General features: G+C 37.8%; 1 protein-coding gene across 1 annotated transcript; it reads right to left on the bottom strand.

The window, feature by feature from the left end:
* Positions 1-247: 247 nt before the first annotated feature.
* On the bottom strand, positions 248-21233 carry LOC139675908 (uncharacterized). Its single transcript, XM_071564127.1, has 12 exons — positions 21212-21233; positions 20664-20844; positions 15363-15438; positions 11605-11736; positions 10666-10789; positions 8417-8477; positions 8274-8320; positions 7745-7820; positions 6725-6826; positions 5274-6197; positions 4356-4466; positions 248-3220 (listed from the first exon to the last, which is right to left on the bottom strand). The coding sequence occupies exons 4-12, from the start codon at positions 11674-11676 to the stop codon at positions 2908-2910; spliced, it is 1830 nt and encodes a 609-aa protein (XP_071420228.1). The 5' UTR covers positions 11677-11736; positions 15363-15438; positions 20664-20844; positions 21212-21233; the 3' UTR covers positions 248-2907.
* Positions 21234-23001: the final 1768 nt, after the last annotated feature.

The raw sequence follows: 23001 nt of genomic DNA, 5'->3' as shown, positions 1-23001 counted from the left end.
AGGATGCTCCTACTTCAGGGTGAATGGCCCCAAAGCTTCACCATCGGACATAAATCTGGTCTCCAATGAAAATATTACTTCAGGACAGCAACAGGAAAAGTTCTCTGAGAATTCAGAGTTTGGTGATTATATATATTAGAATTATACAACTCCTTTAAATAATTTCATGCTAAATCCAGATTTTCTGTATTCTTGTGGTTTTTGTCATGATTTCACACTCAGGGCAGTGGGAAACCAACACTGTCCATTCAAGTCTGGCTTTTTATTGCTCTGTGATACAATGGCTATTTCTCGGTTTGCTGAGAACATACATGGAAAAGACCAACAATATTTTATGACCTTTTTGTAGAACTGTGAAATAAATAAAAGTCTTGTGGGTTTTTATGACTGCCACTGTAATACAATATTTGGTTACAAAACAAGAAACATTTTATTTCATTTAATTTCCTTCTCCACCATGTGGGTTCAATTAGCAGTTAAATACTACAGATGTGAATATACAGTGATGAATCAGCTGTGGAATTTGAGATAAATGTCAGTTGAAGTTTGCAATGTATTAGCTCTGCCTAATTTCATTAGGAACAATAGGGTGGAAAGCCTTATTCTAAATTCGAAATAAATAAACAAAACTATTTTCATATAGTCATCCCAAAACCATTTGTGGACACATGTCTACTAATGTTCTTTGAAACAAGAAATCCAACATAGGTATGAAGGTGACATTTATTTTGTCAGATAACAGGAATAATACCATCAGATTGACCTCTGAGCTCTCAAAGGGTCCTGCAGGAACTGACAGGGACCAGTAATAGCTACTGCTTGTCCTAACTCCTTATGTCACATTTCCTGCAATGAACTTTCCAGTGCATCAGCTTTTCACCTCTCCAGTAACAAAGGATTGACTGTAGGATAATTTCAATCCTAAATAACAAACCCCCAAACAAAAATGTGAAGGGCAAATATTTGCTGCTCTTTATTTATGAGTACTGCATACAAACCCCCTCCCAAATACTTGCACTATCAGTCTGTAATTCTTAGGGCCCTTTTGGAGAATACCAGGAAGGGTGAGGGGTTTTGTTGATTTTTTAAAGGATCTAGCAATATAGTAGTCCATGTTGCAGATCTTTCTTGCCCGCAAATAAAGAAGCCTAGATAGAGATTCTCATCTCACACCTCATCAAAAAAGAAAAAAAAAAAAAGGTAAGTGAAGAAACCAATGCCTGTTAACATTCGGTGCTCAGTTCAACAACTAGTTTATACTGACAGAGCTTCATTCCTGAGACCACATGAATGGAGCTCACCATGAGAGATTTAATGGGAAATACAACTGACTAGCTGCTGTGAAAATGAGAAAACTATTTACTTTGTACAATGAACAAAGCCAAAGTTGTTCTACCAGTTGCACAGGCAATGAAGCATTTGCAGTTTGAATTTATATTCACAGAATCCTCTGACTCGGGCAACTTCTTGCATGTGTTACAAAACAACAGGAGTTGTGTTCCACACTTTTCAAATCTAGTTCATATTCAGTATAGGACATGAATTCAGAAATCTGGGTTTTACACTGCTGGTAAAAGACAAAAAAGCTTTGTGGGTTCTGGCTATGAAGTGTTTTTCTTTTTTTTTTTTTTTTTTAGTTTTCCAGTGTATACCTACATCCTCTTGGCTTGATGCTTTACAGCTTTGCTGCTTTTGAGGCAGCATCTTAATTGTATGACTTATGTATCTTAATACAGTCGTCTACCTTTATCCTTATTGTGATGCCTTTTAAAATAGAAATTTATTTAAATGTAATAATACTGGAAAATGAAAGTTTTTTAATTTACCTAAGTATTATAGTAATACTTGTTTTCATCCTATGAACTGATTTATCCACAGTAGGAGCTGTTGGTGTTTCTGTGCAGCTCCTGGCTTGAATTTAGTTACTGCTTGTTGCACTACCTTGATGAAAGGGGCAGGTCAGAGGAGACTGTTGAACAGGTGACTCTTAAAAGGAGCTCACCTGAAGAAGTCATCCTTCTATTCTGATTACATTGCTCTGCTGTAAGAAGAAACTAGTAAAAATACAGAACTGGAGAGCAAGACAGAGATGACTGACACAGAAGGACGTGTAAGTATTTAGGCACCAGTGACCTTGGCCAGTTGAGACAGGTAAGCCGACAACACGTGACCTGCTCATTTGGATTTGTTGCTGAGAAATTGGTGAAATTTACCTGAAACATGCAGACCCCATGGGATCAGGGAAAATACACAATAAGGATGGGATATTCAGATTAGTGAAAAGCAAGTTTCAGATTTAGAGTATTCAAACTCCATTTGCTTCCATGTTTTTAGAAACCTGGGGAAAATGCTGCTATGGAAGAGTGTACAACTAAGTCAGTTCAGTTGACGGTACAGAAAATATGGCATTAAATTGCAATGCTGCAGTGACTGGTAGCAATAATTCACATTGCTGTTCTCAAATTAAAGGATAAACTGAACATAACTTTGCTTTGTACATTTCTTAGTATTTTTCATATAATTTCAATGCTAATCTACCTGATAATGTAGTGTTTTATTATGACTTTTGCACCTGGAAATTCCATACATTTTGAAGAACTGCAAAACAAAAGACAACCACAATCACTGAGAAAGTTGTTTGTTTTAAGGTACAGGGTTCCAATTTCACTAAAAGGAAGGACTACTTTAATTCCCTATGTACCGAGACCTTGTCTCCAGCTACACTTAACAACACACCCTAATTAATTTGAAGAACCAAACATCAGTAGAAGTTAATCTTACAATAGAGACCAGTTCTCTACTACTGAAATTTGCATTTAACTAATTTGTTTAAAAAATAAATTGGTCCACATACAAAGTAAAATGATAAAGGTAAATCTGAGAAAGCTGAGCAAACATTGTCCTTATTCAGTTCCAGTTGTAGCAGTCTCTGGGGGGTAAATCATAATGTGATCTCTCGTTCTCTTCAGGTCCACGATCTACTGGCAGACCATAATTGTAATCAACTGTTACAACTGGCAATCTTTTATTTTGTTCCATCTTTCTGTGAGTTTCACCTTGAAAAGGTTTGCTTTCATAGTCTGTTGAACTATCCTCTTGGTGCACAGATGAAGATGGGTGCATTGTTCGTGAAGAGTATGGTGCAAATCTGTTTTTCCCTCTGTTAAATTCCTGGGAGAGATACGTTCTCCTGTTGTCTTTGGGACAGTTAGTTTGATTTCTGTAAGAGCAAATATCAACAGTGAAATTCTTAGAAATAAACCAGCTGATTTATTGTTAATGGCCACCACTAGAAATTAAACATGTAATGCTGAAAGAACAATTCAAACCCCCATTCTTGTTTTTACCTCCTAAAATTAAAATCCTATGAATGTTGCAAATTTTTTATGTTACTTTTTCAATTCTAAAATTAAATTACAACTAACCCTAAATTAAAATTACAGCTCTTTATGGTAAGTAATTCTACTAGTGGATGTTTTGTTTCAAGTGCTGTTTCTAATTAACATTGCCTGTTTACTGAGGGTATCTTTACCTCAGCACCATTTTTATTCCTAAGGCCATGTTTTCATTTTTGTGAATAATATGTAATAATAGCTCTCTAGTACATAGTCTCAACAGGCAATAATATACTTCGGATTTATAGATCTAAATATTTTAATTAATTCTTCTGCAATAGAATACTCACTCTACAACAAAATACATGTGTAAGAATGTAAAAATGCATATAAAAATATATACTTTTTGGTTTAACTTCTCTTTACTCTCAAGTACCTTCCTTACTCTGTAAAATAAGTGCTGTATAAAGCAAATTCAAAACTATCTTTATAATTTTAAAATCTTCTCCCTCATTGCACCATAAATTCACTTAAACTGGAAAGGGTCTCTAGAAGAACCCAGGGCCACCTCAAAGCAGGTCTCATTAGTCCAGTTTGTGCAGGGGCTGTGCCCATTCTGAGTATCTTAAAGGGTGTGGATTTCACAGCTGCTCCGGGCAACCATTTCAGTGTCTGACTATCCCTCACAGCAAAACTAAATAGCTTGTTGTAGTCAGCAGCTACTATTTAAATATAGCATCTGCTTTGCTTTTTTGCTTACTGATACTAGTTTTTCATATTTTGTAGTGCATTGTTTTGAACTGTGCATGTCAAGGGATTCACACAATAATCAGTCTCAAAACTTGGTATCAGTGCCCCACAAATTAGTCACATTGTTCAGATTCACTGTTAAACTGCATCTAAGCAAAAATATAGCACAGACTTTTATGCTGTGCAGGTAATTTGTATTTTTTAGCTGGGAAACTGGAAGAGTAACAGTACAAAGATAAGTAAAAAAAATATAGGATATCTGATATTTACCTATAATTTCTGTTAAAGTCATCATTATCAGACTCATAATCTCTGTGACGTGAAGGAGATGAGGAGAAATGAGTTTCTGCTACATTTTCATGGGAAGAAAAGGATTGACTTCTGCAAATAACCAAAAGAATCACATGTTAAAAAGACTCAAAATGATTGTAAGATTTTGAAAAAAAACCTCATGCAATCTATCAAATAAAAATTTACTTTTAATAAAATTTACCTAAAATTTTAATAAAAACTATAATAATTGTATTAACACCTAAAAATTGTTTGCTTTATTATAATGACATCCTCTTAAATCAAACTTTACTACTCCAATAAATATCTGAAACACATTCTGAAATATTAAAAATGTTTTGAAGTATATCAGAATTCAATAGGTTTACCAATAACTGATATATGTATTCGTGAGAATATGATGCAAGTTCTGAAGCACAGGGATTTCTAACAAATTATTAACTCGTGGAATAAACAAATACAAGTCAAACTTCCTTGTAGCATTACTGTTTATCTCTGTTTGGCTGAGGAAATGAATAAATTTTCTTATCCTCTTCTGTCTTGAGGATTGCTTTTTATGTGTAAGTTCCTATGCAAAACAAAGTGGGACAAAGAGTTTTGTTTCCAGCTGACTAAAAAAGGTAAAGGACACACATAAGCTTTAAAGAAGCACAGCCTTCTAATTCAGGAAACACTGGCTTTCAAAGCTGCAACACTCCAGTTTACATCAAACCTTTCCTTAAGTCATATCAAAAAGAGTTAATGAACTCATCATTTATATATTATTTTAAACAGATGATTAATTGATTTTAAAATAATTTATTTTAAAAAAATTATTCATTTGAAATTTAATTTAAAACTGCTGAGGTTTACACTTTTATTCTCTAATTCTGGCCTTACAGCTCAAGGATGCTTTACCTGTTTGAACACCATTCATGTGGCAAGTCATCGTGACCTGGATGATCATGAAAAGGTCTTGGCCTTTGTCCCTGCCCTTTATTAACATAATCAAAATCTTTTAACTGAGGCTGTTCCTGTGAGCCATCATAAGGCTGATGGTCATGAAAAGGTCTGTGCCTTTGTCCAGGGCCTTTATTATCATAATCTTCCAGTTGCATCTCTGTTGGTAAGTCATTGCAAGGCTGGTGACCATTGAAAGCTCTCAACCTCTGCCCACAACCCCTTTTAACAAATTCAAAACCTTCCAATTGCATCTGTGGCTTTAAGTCATCACGTGACTCATGGTCATGGAAAGACCTTAGTCTTTGGCCAGGACCTCTGCTGACAGGATCCAACTCTTTTAACTGTATCTGAATCTGAAATTCATCATGAGATTGGTGGTCATGGAACAGTTTTCGTCTCTGGCCACAGTCCCTGCTACCAAAATCAAAATCCTTTGGCTGCCTGTCTTCCTGCAAATCATTAGGAGAGAGACGGTCAGGAAAAGATCTCTGCCTTTGTCCACGGCCTCTGTTAAAGTCAACGTCCCTCGACTGCCTCTCAGCCTGTAAATCATCACGAAACTGGTGTCCGCAGAAATGTCTCAAACTCTGTCCAGGGCCCTTGTTACTGAAGTCGAGATCCTTCAGCTGTGTGTCTTCTTGATAATCAACATAAAACTGGTGATCACTAAAGGGTCTTTGCCTCTGTTCTGGTCCCCTGTTGTAGTCCCAGTTTCTCATCTGCATTGATGATCTTAATTCATGCTGAGTTTGGTGGTCATGAAGGGGTCTTTGTCTTTGTCCAGGCCCCTTATTAATGAACTCAAAGTCTCTCAACTGTATCTGTCCTTGCAATTCATTGTGAGAGTGGTCTTCATAAATTCTTAACCTTTTCCCAGACCTGTAAAGAAGTTTTTGTCTTAAACAGAACATCACGCTTAAAAGTGCCACAAGTCATCAATGAAAACAATTCCTTTTTAACCAAGAATTTATATGAAAGACATTGCAAATAGGCAGGTATCAAAACTACTAAGAATCAAAAATGTAAGATTATAAAACCTTCAGTGTCACAGCAGAAGCTGTGACAAACATTCAATTGTACTTCTATACTGCTTGTTAAACAGGCAGAAACAGTGAATAAAAGTTAATCAAAAATAACTGCAGATTATTGTAGAATAATAAAAGACAAGCAAAGTAAAAGTACATTTTTATAAGTGAACTAATTACTTACAGACTTCTAACAGCATACACTCCCTTTCTTTCCCTTATCTTGTCACTGTTTTGTCAAATTCTGTAAATATATTTTATGAGTAAGCTATATTCTTAAAATCTTTTTTGAGTATCTGTAGTATTCTCAATAAGAAACAATTTATTTCCCCTTGTATGTGTGTTTTTGGGGGGTTTTATTTCCATGTTTCAGCCTATTACCCCTGGAAATCTTCATTTGGGAATCGCTCTACAGGTCCTTCCATTGCATATGGTGGAGGAGTAACATCTTCATCTGCATCCCATACATCCATTCCAAGGTTACTGAGAAGAAAAAACCATTTCACATAATCTTCCTTTTTTAAAACATATGATTGATGGAGTAAAAAAAACACCCACATAAAATTCTTCAGTTCAGAATGACAGAAATTTTATGCTCAGTAAATTTACAGACATTCATAATTTAGCAAATTTTAATCTTGTAAATTTATTTGGGAAAGAGCTGCAGAGAAAGCAAAGAGAATACCTAAGCTCCATAGATTTGGAACAACATCCTGAAGGATCCGAGATAAGCACCATATCTATTAAAAATCTGACATGGGACCAACTTAATCCAGCACAGACTATGAAACAATGATATTACTGAAAAAAAGGGCATTCAATTAAGCTGAAAAGATGAAAATCAGTAAGGTATTCATTTTCAAGTCAATCTATTGCTATAAGGTATCACTGGCACAAATATCTTGGGAAGATATACAGGTTAGCTATTCCTAGGAGATGTGAGAAGCATAAAATTCTTAAATATAATATAACTACTATGAAGGGAGGAGATGAAAATCATCATCCACTTTTCCCATACTTTTTTATTCTTAAAACTGTTATACTTTTTTTCCTTTAATATTGGGTTCTACAATGCCAACAACAGCAGGCAGATGATAGAGCTTACAAAGACATCTCTGCAGTGGCTCCTTCCAGCTTGCACTGAGAGAATACAGACTCAATACACTTGTCACAGTATGATACAAGCACAGAAATGTTCAGTAGTAGTTTTCAGATTAAACTGCACTTCATGTTATTCATGTGAGAATACATGTAAAACTACACATGTATTTTACAGTCTATGTGTACTTATATATTACAGGTTTAAGAGGGAATTTTGACTTATGACTGGAAGTGAACTTTTAAAAATACCAGGAGACATACTGGAAAATCTTAAGCCCAAACCTAAAAGCTGTGGCTTACCTTCGCATTGGTTGTGTCCTGAGATCCGTGAGATACACCAGACCATCCATGCGATGACCTCGGGCATCACCAAATGCTAAAGGAAAAAAAAAATTACAGTCTAATGGAATGTCCTCAAAGTGAGCCACAGAAACATGAAAGGCAAGTTTCTGTTCCTCACAAGATGCTGAATTACAAACAGTTCTAACATGGTATTAAATACTTTAGCAAACTGGCATCATTGCAGCACTTTTTTAAAGAACTGGAACCAGTATTGGTAGCAAACTATGAGTGAAAATCCCATCAAGTAAACAAAAAAAAAAAAAAGAAAAAGATTTTAAGCAGCTAAAACATACTCTTCCTATGCTGTCAATTTGCTAATGCTCAAATCTGGCCTGGAATAGAATCAAGTCAGAAAAAATCTTCTATGTAAGCCAGCACATGAAATTACTGAAAAGATACTAAAATAGAATTGCAGTATTTGTGAATAGAACTGCAGTAATTGTGAAGTACAATCTAACATATGCCTTATTTCAAACAATATAAATACCTTGGATTGCTGCCTCTGGATCCCAGCCTTCAACATCTATTAGGTATCTGAAGAAAAATATATTATTGTCCCAAAGGGATTAGAGACTAATGTAAGGCTGCTATTTTTTGTGAACAATGATTTCTGTTTTTATACAACCTTACCTACATATAAGGTAGCCAGTTCTATTAATTCCATTAGTACAGTGAACACCAATGAGTTTCTCTATCAAAAAAGAAAACAGAGTCTTTGAGAGTTAAATACAAACAAAAAAATCTCTATTTTCTAGCAAAGTAATGATAAATAATACTTGCTATTTACAAAAGTAAACAACAGACACATCCAGACCATGCTGGGTATCCAGCAGGGTTAGCTCACTACTGCCACACCCGTGAGGACTGAGATTGACTCCTCAGCATGAAGGAAAAAAGAAATAGGAATGATGACAGGTAAAACACTGTGCCTCAGCCAGAACTGCAGTAACAGGAGACAAGAATAAAACTTGGGTTTGAAAGCAAATCTAAACAAGCAAACACAAAACTGAGGAACTTATAAATAATGCACCCAAAAGTATAAATTGCCTACGTATATGAAATACATGGAGAAAAGGACCAGTAATCTCTGAAGAAATCTTGTCTCCTTTGAAAAGGTTATACTCATCAGCTAGAGGCTAAAAACCAGAATAACTTACTATTAGTAGGGTATTTCAAATTAGGTATTTCCATCAGAAATAGGGAAACACTAATATGATCTTGTAAGGCACTGGTGAAACCTCATCCAGACTATTTATATTCATATTCAAATGTAATGGAAAAAAAATCAATTGGAGTATACATAGAAAAGGCTACTATGATGGTCACAAAAGAAGGAAGCTTGTCTTTCTTGGTCTGTAAAACCAAATCTGAGATACTGAATATAATAATGGGGATGGAGAACACTTATAGGGCAAAGTTGGCATAAGTATAAATGTGTATTAACTGATTGAGAACTTTAGGGGTGATTTTAGAAAAAAACCGCATCATCAGAAGAACAAAGGTTTGGTACAGACAGTACTGACAGATGGTCTTTGAAATAGGACTGATAAAATTTTGAATGTGATAAAATGTAACTGTATGAGATAAAATATAACTATTTGCCACAGATCAGGATGGCCACATTGCCATGTAAGTCCACTATAAGTTGATGTCCTAACACCGTCCTAAAAAAACCCAACTTCTTGAAAAGTATTTGTAAGAAGAATCCTGAGATATTTTAAGGGTATTTTAAAAGAGAGGCCAACTTACAAGGAGTTATTTACCATAACAATGAAAGTTCTCCCAAGTCAGAAGTTACATAACCTCTGCCAAAATGCTCTTAACTCGCTCTAACTGCAGGTTGTCATCCAGTGACAAATTAGGAACTGATTCTCTCAATATTAGATTGAAATACAGAGTATTCTTTGTCACACAAAAAAGTCACTAGATCAAAACTTACAAACTAATTTTCTGAGCAAGGACAAAGGCTTTTTCTTATACCTTTAAATTTTCCTGTTATTTCCAATTAAGGCTCTCATACCTGAAATTCAGGTCAGTGCTCTCTCAGAAAAGCAGAGTTGACCATCCACAGAAAAACCCCAGTTATGCTTTGCAGCAAACACTGTATGCACTTGAGCAGTTAATATCTCTACTTTCTCACAGAACAAGCCAAAGGAACCACAGCAAATAGCATGAAAAAGCCTGAAAGAATGATCCACCAACATTGGATAAACAAACAGGTAAAATCTGCCTACAATGAATCACTACCAAAAGAAGTGAGAAGCAAAAGCTGCAAACACACTGTGGCAAAATACACACAGATTTCACAAAAAGCAACTTACACAATCTCATCAAAAACTGTCCTGTTGCATAAAAACACTGAAGCAGCAGCAGAGCCACACTGTGGAAACACTGACACTGGGTCTCTAATAAGATTTTCAAGAATTGTTTGAATATAAGGGCAATAATGGACTCAAAAAAACCCACTACATCAGACTAAATGGACTTAATCTGCTCACACATCAGTGCCCAGTGACATCAGAGACCTGGTGCTATTTAGAACATCCATCAAGGGCTGGCAGCTCCAGCACCCAGCTGGTGGCAGACAATTTGGGCCAGACACACCAAGGGCTTGTTGCAGTTACTTTGACACACAACACAAACATAACACTACTAGGAAGGGCATTTAAGTTACTAGTCATTTTTGAAAAAGACATGTTTTGATTGCATAAAAGATATGTAGCAGTTCACATAATGGATCTTATGATAATAAAGTGGAAAGTGGTATGGAAAGTCTGAGGTGCCCAGTTTCGTAAATACCTATTGAAATGAGTAAATGATACAGTTAGCACCAAAATAAAATGTTTGGGTTCTTTACAGCATAGGATACTGATATTTACCATTTCCAGCATTTTCCCATAGGAATTTTCTGACCCATTTTTTGAACTGTAGAATAGTAGCATTATCAGGGACTTCAAGTCCAATAGTATAAAGTTTTTTATACTGCACACTTTTAGGTAAATCCTAAGAACAAAAAGAAAAAAACAATGGTAAAAATTACTGAAGTCTTGCATCAGTGAAAAACCATAAGCAGTATCTAACATAATGCCAATGCAAACCAGTAAATCAAAGCCTGAACAAAAACTGAAAACAGCTTTGACACAATTCTATATAGTCATGGAAACCACCACTTACATTTCCATGTTAAAGACTATCTCAAAGGAAGACTTATTTCTCCCTGCTAGCAAGGCAGCACATTAACTAAAGAGAGCAGATTCATGTAATTCCATTCTAATGTATTTTACAATTATTAGCAGTCTTTGTTCCTTGCACCCACAGTCATGTATATACTCATATATTCACCCTCTTAGTGCTTAGAGCCCTTGTACATTCAAAGATTAGCATTCAGTTCTAACAATGCCATTTATTCTTCTTTTCAATAGGATGCTGATTAATCACAACTTTTTGGACCATACTGGTAGAAATTTCGGAACTGATAAAGTAGTTTAATAATGTGCACCTTCTTACTGGATTCCACTTAGGATCTGTTAAAGAGGACCCTAAAGAGTGTCACTAACTCCTCTGCTCCTTTCCCACAGTGCTTGGCACTGAAGTCTTTACTCATCACTCAGAGTTACTGTAACACAAATAAGCCACAAAGGCAACTAGCTGGGAAAAGGACTTACTTCCTCTATGATAAAACATATATTTTCTATTGGAGACATAAAATTAGTCTAGATAGCTTACTTGTCTGTTCCAATTCAAGGTAAGCAAATGTGTAAAGACTTTAAATAAAAAATTGCACTAACTATTTTACATTTTTATTAGGCTTTTATTACCTTAACTTCATAGTATCGTGTGGTATATGTTAAATCAATAATTAATCCAAGCTCCACGTTTTGGGCTTTCATTGCAGCGATTAAGTCTTTGGGTGTAAATTTCTGGGTTGGGGTAAGCCTCTGGTTAATTGCCTACAAATAAAATGGAAAAGAAATATTCTCTTTTTGCATTCTAATAACAAAACAATTGTAATACTCAGCTGTTTTAATTAGTACCAGGAGCCATCAGTGTTCAAAAGGGAGTGTTGAAGTATCAGAACCACATCCATGTATTGTACAAATAAAGGAAACTAACTGAAAAGAAAGCAAAATTTTTTTCTGTATTCCTATTCAGATGAAAAGGCAAGAAAGTGTGAACATTTCCACTTGTACAATATTAACAAACATTATTAAAATAAGCACTAATTTGATATAGACAAAAATTATGCAAAATGCATCATGTATACACTGATTTTTATGTAACTAAACATCAGTAAGAAGGAAACCACCACAATCCATTCCCCCCAGGCAAACTTTGTCCTGCACAGTAACACAAAATTAAGTGTCTTTCACACAAAACATTAGAAGTTGTGATACAAGAGCTCATTTCTAAAGGTTTTAACTTTCTTCCCACAAATGTTGTGCAGGCTTTTTTATCCCTGCTTCATCTCTGGACAGAGTGTACTCGCATGTCATTTAGCACTGGGAAGTATTAAATATGACTAAAATACTGTGACTAAGAAAGCTGTGTGTTGGTGGATAGCGAATAATTAATTTCATTTAACAGAAACAGTGAGAAAAATGTTTACTCACCCTATTGTAGCTGTGTTTTTTGCAATGTGTTCTTCACCTTAGGTATGAAAATGCCTCATATACTTAAGACTGGATTTTCTCTGAATAGTGCACTTGTCCATTGTGAGAGCCTTTTGACACAGGCTCAGCCAGAACCAATAAAGACAGTGGCAAAAGATGCAGCAGCCTCAACCACCTGTCAGTTCCTTTGTCAACAAGAAATTCAAGCAGACTGGACTCAGAACTAATGGAAAGGAAGGCAGCCACAGACCAAATACTTCTTAGAACCACAGATGCTACAGGGTAACTAATCATTCCTTGTTTTGACTGTACAGACTATAATCTAAAATGCCAGCAAGCACTTGTCTCGAGTTCAAAAACAGAGACAGGGAAACAAATTAAAGAATAAACTGCAGGGCAGTCCTAATCAAAGCTGGTATGAGATTAGGAAACTTGAGCTAGAAGGAGTAGGATAGAAAGCATATAATAAAGTATTCCATCCTGTGTATTTCAGACACCTGCGCACTGCTGAAAAACAGTGGAGGCTTTGGAAGTTTACACAAAAGGACCATGAGTTAGTTGTCTCACCACTAATCAGCAGTGACTTTTAGTAAAAGCTGAAATTGAACTTAACTGCCTTGAGGTCACAAAGGTGAATCTGCAAAAGGTCTATGGTAGAACATTGAAGAATTTTTACTATGTGAACCGGAGGAGGAATGTAATTTACAGAAATAAGGTATCTCTAAACATATTGTTTGACTGAGTAAACAGTTAAATGCATTATGAAATGCTATGTTTTGAAAGGCTCTTTGGAATTTTCTGAGAAACTCTTGCTGAGTATTCAGTGGTTGAGGTGTTTAATTGGGCTTTGAGAATCAAAGAAATCTCTATCAATTCTAAAAATCCTTCTAATAGCATGGGAAAGAACCTGCCCAGTTCTTACTACACTAAAATGTTATTGTTAGCCTTATAAATGTGATATGAAATACAGAAAATCCTTCCAAGCAAACACATATCTTAAAGTCTTTACTAACAGCACATCTTCTGTTAAGACAATAATTCTTGAGTCTTCAAATACTGAAAATATGTTTTCTCCCTTTAGGTGAAATCACCAATCATCACTTTCCTAATAGGCAGCAAAGAAGCAGACTGGTCTATATTTAAGAGGTCTGTACCAACAGCTTAATAAATAATAGGCCTTCTGTCAGACGATGACCAATCAGGTTTTCAGCATTTTCAGACACATTTACTGATCACCACTCCTGCAAAGACATCACCGTTTAGCCAGTTATACATTTTATGTCTATTCTGCCACAAATTCCATGAGCTTCAAGCACACGGTGGCTCTGGCAGACTCGTCATTTCTGTCTTGCACAACTGACACTGAATAAACTGAGAGGACAGAAATGTTACAGATTTTGCATTCCTGGGTATCAGACTGGGTATCTGGCCAAGTTCAAAGACAGCTTCACAGAACAGAGACCTACGCCCCAGTGAGATGAGCAGGACTGGAAGTGAGTAACACACAGATCTAAGTGCCCACTTGTGATACATTGCTATGGATGCTTTCTGAGAATGTCTGCTCTTTTTGTGATCTTTTTATCACCAGAACTAGAGGGAAGAGCGAAGTGAGAAGTGACCTATCTTCTTCTGAAATCTGCAGTGACAGGAACTGGAAATATATCCACTGAACAAATCCTGCCTGGAATAGGCAAAAAATGCATAGATTCAAGTGGAATTACAGGAGATAATTAGGCAAAAAATCCTCTCTCAAATAACCCAATAGTAAAGAAGCCCTTTATAAATCTACTGGATTTTAAATTCACAGCTCCATCTGTTCACTGGCAGTCTTTGGAGAAAGACACACAACTACTGTGCAATCCATCTGTGTCATGAAGAACATGACTGATGTTAAGTATGAGATCTTTGGTGTCAAAGGAACCAACCACGATACTAAAGCTGTACAAACAGCTGCAGGAAGCAAGGCCCACAAGCATTCCACCTCAGGCATTGCTGATAAAAGTGAACTGAAGGGTGACTGAAAATAAAATGTGTACTAATATACCCAAAGAACTAAAATTCTTGTGTTAAGAATACTAGAGTGAAATCTGTAGACAACAGGTTAGATAGAATATTTACTCTTAACTGCTAAAGTTATGTCAAAGCACTGAACTTTAAAAGCCCTTAGAAACCTGAACTTCCTCTGTATGTGAAGCAAGGATTTGTAAGAGTTGATTTATACAGCACTTGTGTTCATTTATACTGAAGGGAAAATAGGACAAATCTGCCCTATGCCTCCAAAGGGGCACAGCCACTGAAGTACTGAACAGTCTAAACAAGAAAACCTCGGTACTGTTTAGAATCATAGAATTTAAAGATGCGACTCAGTGTATTTAGTAGATTAAGATGGCCCTTATCATAGTAAGACTCTAAAGGAAGTACTAACACATTAATAAAAGAAATCTATGAAGAGTTCTTTTTAAATATAGCACATTCCTCCAGATCACTAAAGCTTTTTGCTTACGAAATTGGCAGTCTGGATCTATAATTTTAGAAGTTCTGCAGTGGCTGGTATCCTTTAACAAGTGCTTGATTTCCATAAAATTGTATTTTGGCTTACAGTGCCTAGACTGTTATTCATATCATAACCCCTTCCATATGATCTTCTTGCAATAGTCATAAAAATATGTTAAATAAGACCATGAATTTAGGCCACTTATTAGTGATCAAATGAATTATGCTGATTCATTTAGAGTTTCCTTGATTTTTAAAAAATAAACAAAAAGACTAACACCAAGTATAAAGAAAAATAAGAAAAAACCAGAATATTATTTTTAAAAACCCAGTAGCACATTACTGAAAGGGCTACATCTGAATAAACTACTTTTCAACAATTTTCCTGAAGTTTGCATGAATATTCATGCTAATTTTCATTCCTTTTGCAGTTTATCTAATACAGCCAATCTGTAGTTACTTTTTATACATACCCCTTTTAAAGGTACTTTGAATGCAATAAATCTTGTTCCCGGTATAGGTTGTCCAACTGGTGTCAAACTCCTCCATCTGTAATGAAACAAATATTTATTTTTAAATATTTTCAAGTTACATGATTCAACAGAAGACACCTGTAGCACAAAGCATATAAAAAATGCTATTATTATCCATGATAATCAGGTCCCCAAAACTACAATTATTCCATGAAGTGGTTTCAAGGTATCCCCATGACTATTGAAAACAGTTTTTGTCTTCAACTTTCAAAAAATTCCTCACCTCAAAATTGTAGGACAGTATTTACAACCAAATAGCACCAATATAAAGCAAAGCAGATTTATAAAGTTCAACATGTTATTTATTATATAAGTGTTCTAACTTGACAAGTCTTCCTAAGTGAATTTTCAAGCTTGGAAGCTTTAGAGTCTGGTAGCTCTGTGCTTGCTGTAAAATATGAAGACAAAAATCTGAGACTATGTTCTATTTATTCCTGTTTAAGAGATATAAATTGTATATGAATCAATTAAGATCAGAAATTCAGTCCTGCTTTAACCTGCTTTCTCTTGGAAAACTATGAGTGGACATCAACCATAATTATCATAAATAGGCCCATTTGGAAGTGAATTTTAACAGGGATTAAAGATCTCATTTTCTTTAATTAGCAATATAAAAAAGGTTTTGTAAAAATTCTGAACTTTTTTCATATTAGGGGATTGACAGAACAATGCCCTAGGATTACAGTTTGTTGTCAGACCTTAATAAACCTGGGGTTTTATTCTCCTGTATTTAAAGCCATTTAAATCCTCCCAGGGAAAAAATCTGTAAAATCGGCATGAAACTCAAAAGCTGCTAACAGCTTTGTAGTAGAAAATGAGCAGAAGGCATTCTTCATCAAAAATATAAAGGGTATGTGTTATCTTCAAAATATTTAAAAAGGAAATTTTGGCATAATGCTGCAGAACTAAAAACTACCTCAAAATAAAACCAGCAGATGGAAAATAATCAAAGGAAATGAATTGGAGTTTGTTCTGTTGTCAATGAAGGAACATTGTTAGGAATCATATGTGACCCAGACTAAATAAAGTGAAACTCTTACAGAATAAGTCTAGATATAGGCAGAAATGATCCAAGACCACCTGCAGGTGGTCACATAAACAGGAATTACAAGAGCAAAGACATAATTAAGCATTTTAACAAGTATGAGTAAGAATTGTGACACATGATTTTGCCCTGCTTGAACATAAGTGGAAAGAACAAAAGTAGGAGTCAAAGGTGTTATCACAAGGCTTGGCACCATCACCATTCCTGTACCAGTAACTAAGAGTTAACAGAGGCTTGAATGAAAAACAAGCTGGACATGAAGTAGCTGATTGAGTACAAATTACACACAGCTCCATATTTTACCTGCTTTGGTTAAAAGTTTTAGTAGAGGCAGCTGTGGAACACAAAGTTTTTTCCTATTTTAGCTTAACATTACTGTTAAGCTCATACACAAGCTTTAATTTCCACTACAATTTGCTGTTTTAGAACTCATTCATAGTAAGATTTACTTAACTATTGACAATACAAATGAATAGACTTTTCTTAAATAGATTTCAAAATTGTATTGAATAATTTCATATATTACTGATATTCATACTGCATCATTCAAACAGATAGATACCTTACCATTTATTTTCCTCTGTGATTTTTTAAAAGAAAACCAGTATGTTCCACGCAAAGACACTATGTGCATTTTCAATGGCAAGCTAGACAAGAAAGCTACCAAATAATTCAACAATGGAACAAATGAATAGGAAATAATTTTAAAGTTTGATGTCTTTAGTTTGTCATCCCTCAGTGATGGAGTTTTATAAAAACATAAAGCACAGCAAACTGCCAACAGATACCCACAAGTTTTTCATGGCAAACAGTTGGAACTCACTGGTCTTTCTACAGCCGATGTGTTCCACTATTCCAGAGTACGAGAAACTGGTACTGAACTTAAGGCATCCATTCAGATTGATTTTCATCTAATAGTTAAAGATCACCTTTAGTAAACCAGTATAAACAGGTATACAGTACTTAGAAGCTACAGTGGGTGGAGAGCTAAGTTGAGAGACCACTATCTGAAGCTATGCTTAACAATTCAAGGGTTTCTACAATTCTTTGGCCTCTCATGAGCATCTCTGATTAGGAAGTAGTTATTCCTTTAGAAATTACATGGGAAAGTGACTTACCAAACACTCAAAAGGGGTAATTGTTGTAACTGCAGAGAAAGTCATGTCTGAAATACTGTTATCTGCAGGAAGATTATTTAGAAAATCCTACTTAGAAACTTTTCTTCTTTTTTTTTGGCTACTGACACAGCCTTATTTTCCAAGTGGCTTCCATACCTCTATAGATACCAGATTCAATACTTCTCTACCACCCACCTTTGAACATGCACAGGCCTTTATGCCAGTCTTTAATATTTCTGTCTAAATGAAAAATGCTGATGCTTTAAGTCTGCACAGGAAAAATTCAGTTCAAGAACTATGTTTATGGTGCAAAGGCAAAAATAATTCAGCTTTGTCCTTATAACAAAGAGATCCCATTCAGTATTTTTTATACCACTGAAGGGTAACATGCCAGAAGGTGAATTTCTGCAGATGCTTTTCAGTTCTGAATGTGATTTTATGTAATTATACCCACAGTAGGATTTTGGATGCTGAAGCAGAGAGCATAGATTCGTAAAAACATCACAGCACTTTTTGACTGTTAGGCAACTTGGACTCCTTTTACTTCATGAGCGTTACTTTCTAAGTTTGAGGCTGCACACCATAGGTCTGCTCCAGAATATTACTGGGGAAAGAGAGAAACACCTTCTATTATCACTGAATCATAGAATGATTTGGGTTGGAAGGGACCTTAAAAATCATTTTGTTCCAACGCTCCTGGTCAGGGACACCTTCCACTAGACCAGGTTGCTCAGAGTCCCATCCAGCTTGGCCTTGAACATTCCAGGGACGGGGCATCCACAACTTCTCTGAGCAACCTGTTCCTGTGTACTACCATCCTCACAGTGAAAAATTTCTTCCTTATATCTAATGTAAACCTCTTTCAGTTTAAAGCCATTACCTCTGTCTTAAAAAAAAAAGGCCACCATTTCTTATTTAGTTGCACTATTTTTACCTATTAACTTAACCAAAACCTTATATTTATTGTATCACTTTAATTAGCATAATGAAATTTGGACTAAAAGTGTTAAGAATTGAGGCAGTAATAGAAAGACAATCTTTAAAAAGGGCTACATGTAGGGTCACTTTCTTACCTATTCCACCGTTTCTCCTTCACCAGCATTAAATCTGAACAGTTACTGTTCCATTTATTTCTGTTGTGACGCGGTGATATCATTGAGGTTGTAACTCCCACGGTCTGCACAGTCTGGACTTTCCTTATTCCATTGTGTACCACAATCTCATTTCTGCCAACCATTTCTGGGGTCAGTAAATTACATGTGCAGAATCACCTTAATCCCTTCCTGGCTTCACTGTTACATTTTCTTGGTTTACCAAATTCATAGTCAAAACCAACACGCTGTGCTGGCACAAGGATCAATATCCTGCTTGCATGAGAGTGGGGGGCTGACAATTCCTTAAACTTCTTTATTGCCACACCTCCAATACTGTGGATGTCTACCCTGATTTCCCACTAGTATAAAAAAATAAGTAAGTATCTGGAGCAGCTGAAAGCACCTCAGTGTCAGATGGTAATAGTAACTTTATAACCGAATACTTGACAGTAGTTGTTTCCCTCCTTGAAAGGTTTTTAAGTTTCCAATCACAGAAGCCGAAAGTACTTCTTTGTCCATACTTAAGAAATCCAGGTAGCCTGAAAGCTGCTCCAGTTCAAATGCAAGAAGGGTTAAGAGGAGATAAATGAGTACCTCATTCCCAAAGTTTTAGTAATAATTTCCATGTATGGAGAAAATGTAATTCTTCTTGGATTTCTGCATCAACGCTTACAAAGCTAACCCACTTTAGCTGAACTTTGTCAAAAATTTAACTGAAATTTCATAGAAACTTTCAAAGAAAGACATGCTTAAATAGCTTTCATTACATTTTATCCTAATTTTAATCCCTGAGTCTGTCAGCTATAAAAAAAAGACTTCAGCTTTTTGAAGTTATTTTTTTAATTTTGTTCATCTTTTGTTTCTATGTTTTGCTTTTAGGCCACCACATATTAAAAAAACTCATGCTTTTTGTATCTTATTACTCCTCCAAAAATTTTTTTAATAAGCCTACTTAACACTTCCCCAGAAACCAGGATAATGTCAATCTTTTCTCAAATAATGTAAAAACTGGAAGTTATTGTCCTATTACAGTGGGGCCTTTACACCTCAGCTTGCCCTCCTATCCAAAAAGTTTGTACTATGTCAGCAGTAACACCTGGTTTAAAATCCTCAACTTTGACTTAGTCTTTGTTTATTTGATTAGAGCTGGAGAATAGAACTGTATCAGTTTTAAATGAGGTCATTCTGTGGTCCCCAATATGCACTCCCAATCTAGTGATGAGAAAGCCTGCATAGGGCATTGGGGTTTTTTTAATGATTATTTTTGCTGATACAACATTTTTGTTGTCCTCTTGTTGAAAAGAAAAATACAGGATGTTTCTGGACCTGAATTCGTTAACGCATTCCTTGATTTTATGCATGCAACCACCTGCTCTTATCAACCCTTTCTCCACAGCTGGTAGCAAACATCTGAGTAGTAAGACGTATCAACTGCGCTCCCATTTTCCCAGTAAATATACACTTGGGGGCAAGAGGATTAGGAAGAAGGGACTGTGTTTGGCCGATTGTTTACAGACAGGTTGGAGTACTATACTCACGCGGGGGATGAATGGCTGGGCTGTTTCTGTCTTGGAGAAGATACCTACCTTACCTGGCTGTAGGGGTGAAGATGCTTGAGGCAAGAAAGCTCCTGGGGCAGTCAGTGCCCCTTCTCTGTGGGCAGAGCTGTGCCCGCTCCTGCCTCTTACTTAGTGTGAAGGATACTTACCCATCAGGGATAGTATTCTTCTTTACCATGCTGAAGCAGGAGCAGGCAGAGCAGGAGGCAGCGGTGAAAGTGGGCACTGCAGCAAAGGAGAGAGAACCGCGCAGTTAACACGGTGCTAATCTCTTTCTCCATCAGTGGGCCTTTTCACACGGCTGAGACTCGAGTAAAATAAACCAAGCAGTCATCTGGGGCTTGAAGCCATCCTAAACATGTTCTGCACCTTGCAAGCTAGCCTATTTATCCATTGCTAAAATACAAGAGCGAAGGGCAACTCACCTCTCCTCTCCAGGAGACCACAACAAGGAGAGGAGAGGTGGCAGGTTTTTAACTCTGGCAGCAGCGCTGCAGGGATGAAGATCTTCCTGGCAGCCCTTTCCGTTCCCGCGGCTCGGAGCGGTCTGTTCCGCCCTTGCGCTCCCAGTCAGAACTCGTCTCAACGAGAGGAACCCCCAGGCAGCTGCAAGAGGCGAAGCGGCACCTCAGCAAAGGCAGGGCCGTCACCTGCCCCACCCTGACCTGGGCGGGTCCGATCCCGCTGCATCCCCGGCACCGCCAGGGCCCGGGCGGGAGGGCCAGGGGCACTGCCCCATCCCCGCTGCTGGAGGCGTGAGGCTGCCCCTCCCTCACTGCCGCATGTCCCGGGGCAGCACCGGCTCCGGGGCCGGCCCGGGGCTCGGCAGCGGCTGAGCTCGGGGCAAGCACAGAAAGAGACACCGGGCGGGGGGAGGTCGCGGCCCGGCTGCGGAGCCGGGCTGTGACGGGAAGGATGGTGGCCCCCGTGGGTGGCGGGGCAGGGCCGGGTCGACGCTGCGGGCGGCCCGTACCCTGTGAGCGGTTCCACTGATGGGGCCGCCCCCGCTGGCACGCACGGAACGGCCCCGAACCGTCCGCGCCTGCGCCTGCGCGGGGCCGGCGGGCGGGGCGGGGCCGGGCGCGCGGGGCGGGGCGGGGCCAATGGGGAGGCGGTGCGGGGTGGGGGCGCGCGCGGCGCAGGCGCAGGCGCGGCCGGGCCGGGCTGGGCCGGGCTGGGCCGGGGGCGGGTCTGGGGCGGTCTCGGCGGTCGCGGCAGCGCCGGGGCCGGGAAAGCGCAGCTGGTGTTGCCGCCGGTGCTTTGGGGCGCTTTCGGCTCTTTCTCACTGTGCTGTCTTGGGTTCTTTTTTGTTTTTTTTTTATCGGTCTCGGCGCGGTCCCTCGCAGTGCCCGCAGCGTCCTGTCCGCGTCCCGCCGCTCGGAGGGCGTGAGGGGAGAGAAGTGAGAGGAGAGGACGTGCCCTCCCCTCGCGTGTTACAGGGGAAGGTGGGGCAGTCAATGAGCCACCGCTGGGTCACTTATTTCAGCGTGCGCTCTGTGGTATTAATGTTCATTTCCAGGCAGCCGTTCATGTTGTTTGTGAAACTCCTGCAAGTGTTGGTTATTTAAAAATACGTAAGTGGGTGATAATGTACAGTGTATTAATGTACAGGTGCTGTGAGATGATAACAGCCTTTTTGTGCTTCCCGTTCACTTATTTATATGAGGCAGTGTTATGTATTAGAGTAGAAGGTCTTTATCGCATAATTGATAAGGTAGTTTATTAATTACAGAGCTGCAATTTATTCTGAAAATACTGTGCGGGTATTTGAGAAACAGGGCAACTTTGTATCTGTCAACACAGTATACTTTCAAATTTCTAGGACTAGACCATTACAGATTTGAGCAGTTTTGTGTTTTGATTTGGTTTTGTTTTCTTTCTGTTTTTTTAAGTGGTTGTACTGGAGAAAGCCCCCCAATGATTAAATCTTGAATATACATTAGTGTCTTACTGCTGCTTTCACCCCTTCATTGCACACTTTAAAGCAATGTTTATGTAGCATCTTTTTTACTCTGCCGAGTTGAAGGTGCTCTGAAGCTGTGCTCTTTTTTTGGATACATGTTGCAACTTGATTTTTTGATGCACACTTCAAATAAATGGATCTTGATCAGAAGGTCTCCAGTTTATGCTTTAGAGCTGAGAATTCAGGTTAGAAAGAGGGTAGTAATCTTTGGCATACACATAAGAGTAGAAATATCTTCCTGCTCTTTAAAACAAAAGCCATCACACTCAGCTTCCCCCCAAACTCAATTTGAAGCTGAAATATTGAGGCACAGTCCACACAGAATTGCAAGTCTGAACTAAATTATTGGATGTATGCAGGAAAACAATTCTTCAGAGCTTGATCATGCCTTCAGTGAGGCATTACTGCCTTAACCAAGCAACTGCACACAGTAAGTTTTGTGTGAGAACAGTCAAGTGCACTCTCTTTGCTGAAGTGGTGTCTGAACCTGCCTCTGCAGTTCATTTTAAATGGGACCAGGAATTCTGTGGCATTTCATCACGTGGCTTTCTGCACTGCTGTTCTGGGATGTTGCAGCATTGGCTCACAAGCCCTGAAGCCTCCAGGCCAGGGCGGGCCATGGGCCGCCCTCTTTGCTCCACGGCGAAGTACGACACTGGAAGTTGGATTGAACTGCATCCATGAAGACATTTGTGTTGTAGCTGCATTGAAATTTTAAAAAATGTAATAAATAGGTTATTGAATTTGTATCCTCCTAACAGTGAACCAATATTTTCTTAGCAAATTAAATTATTGTCATT

The sequence above is a fragment of the Pithys albifrons genome, chromosome 9 (assembly GCF_047495875.1).
Source record: "Pithys albifrons albifrons isolate INPA30051 chromosome 9, PitAlb_v1, whole genome shotgun sequence".
Taxonomy (NCBI): Eukaryota; Metazoa; Chordata; class Aves; order Passeriformes; family Thamnophilidae; genus Pithys; species Pithys albifrons.
The sequence above is the reverse complement of the archived record's forward strand: the minus strand, read 5'-3'. Positions and strand labels throughout refer to the sequence as shown.

Coding starts and splice junctions, on each gene's coding strand:
- LOC139675908 (XM_071564127.1), bottom strand. CDS start 11,676: ATGAAAGCCCAAAACGTGGAGCTTGGATTAATTATTGATTTAACATAT. Junction 8,478..10,665: donor ATGGGAAAATGCTGGAAATG/GTAAATATCAGT, acceptor CTTTTTTGATAG/AGAAACTCATTGGTGTTCAC. Junction 8,321..8,416: donor ACTGGCTACCTTATATGTAG/GTAAGGTTGTAT, acceptor ATTTTTCTTCAG/ATACCTAATAGATGTTGAAG.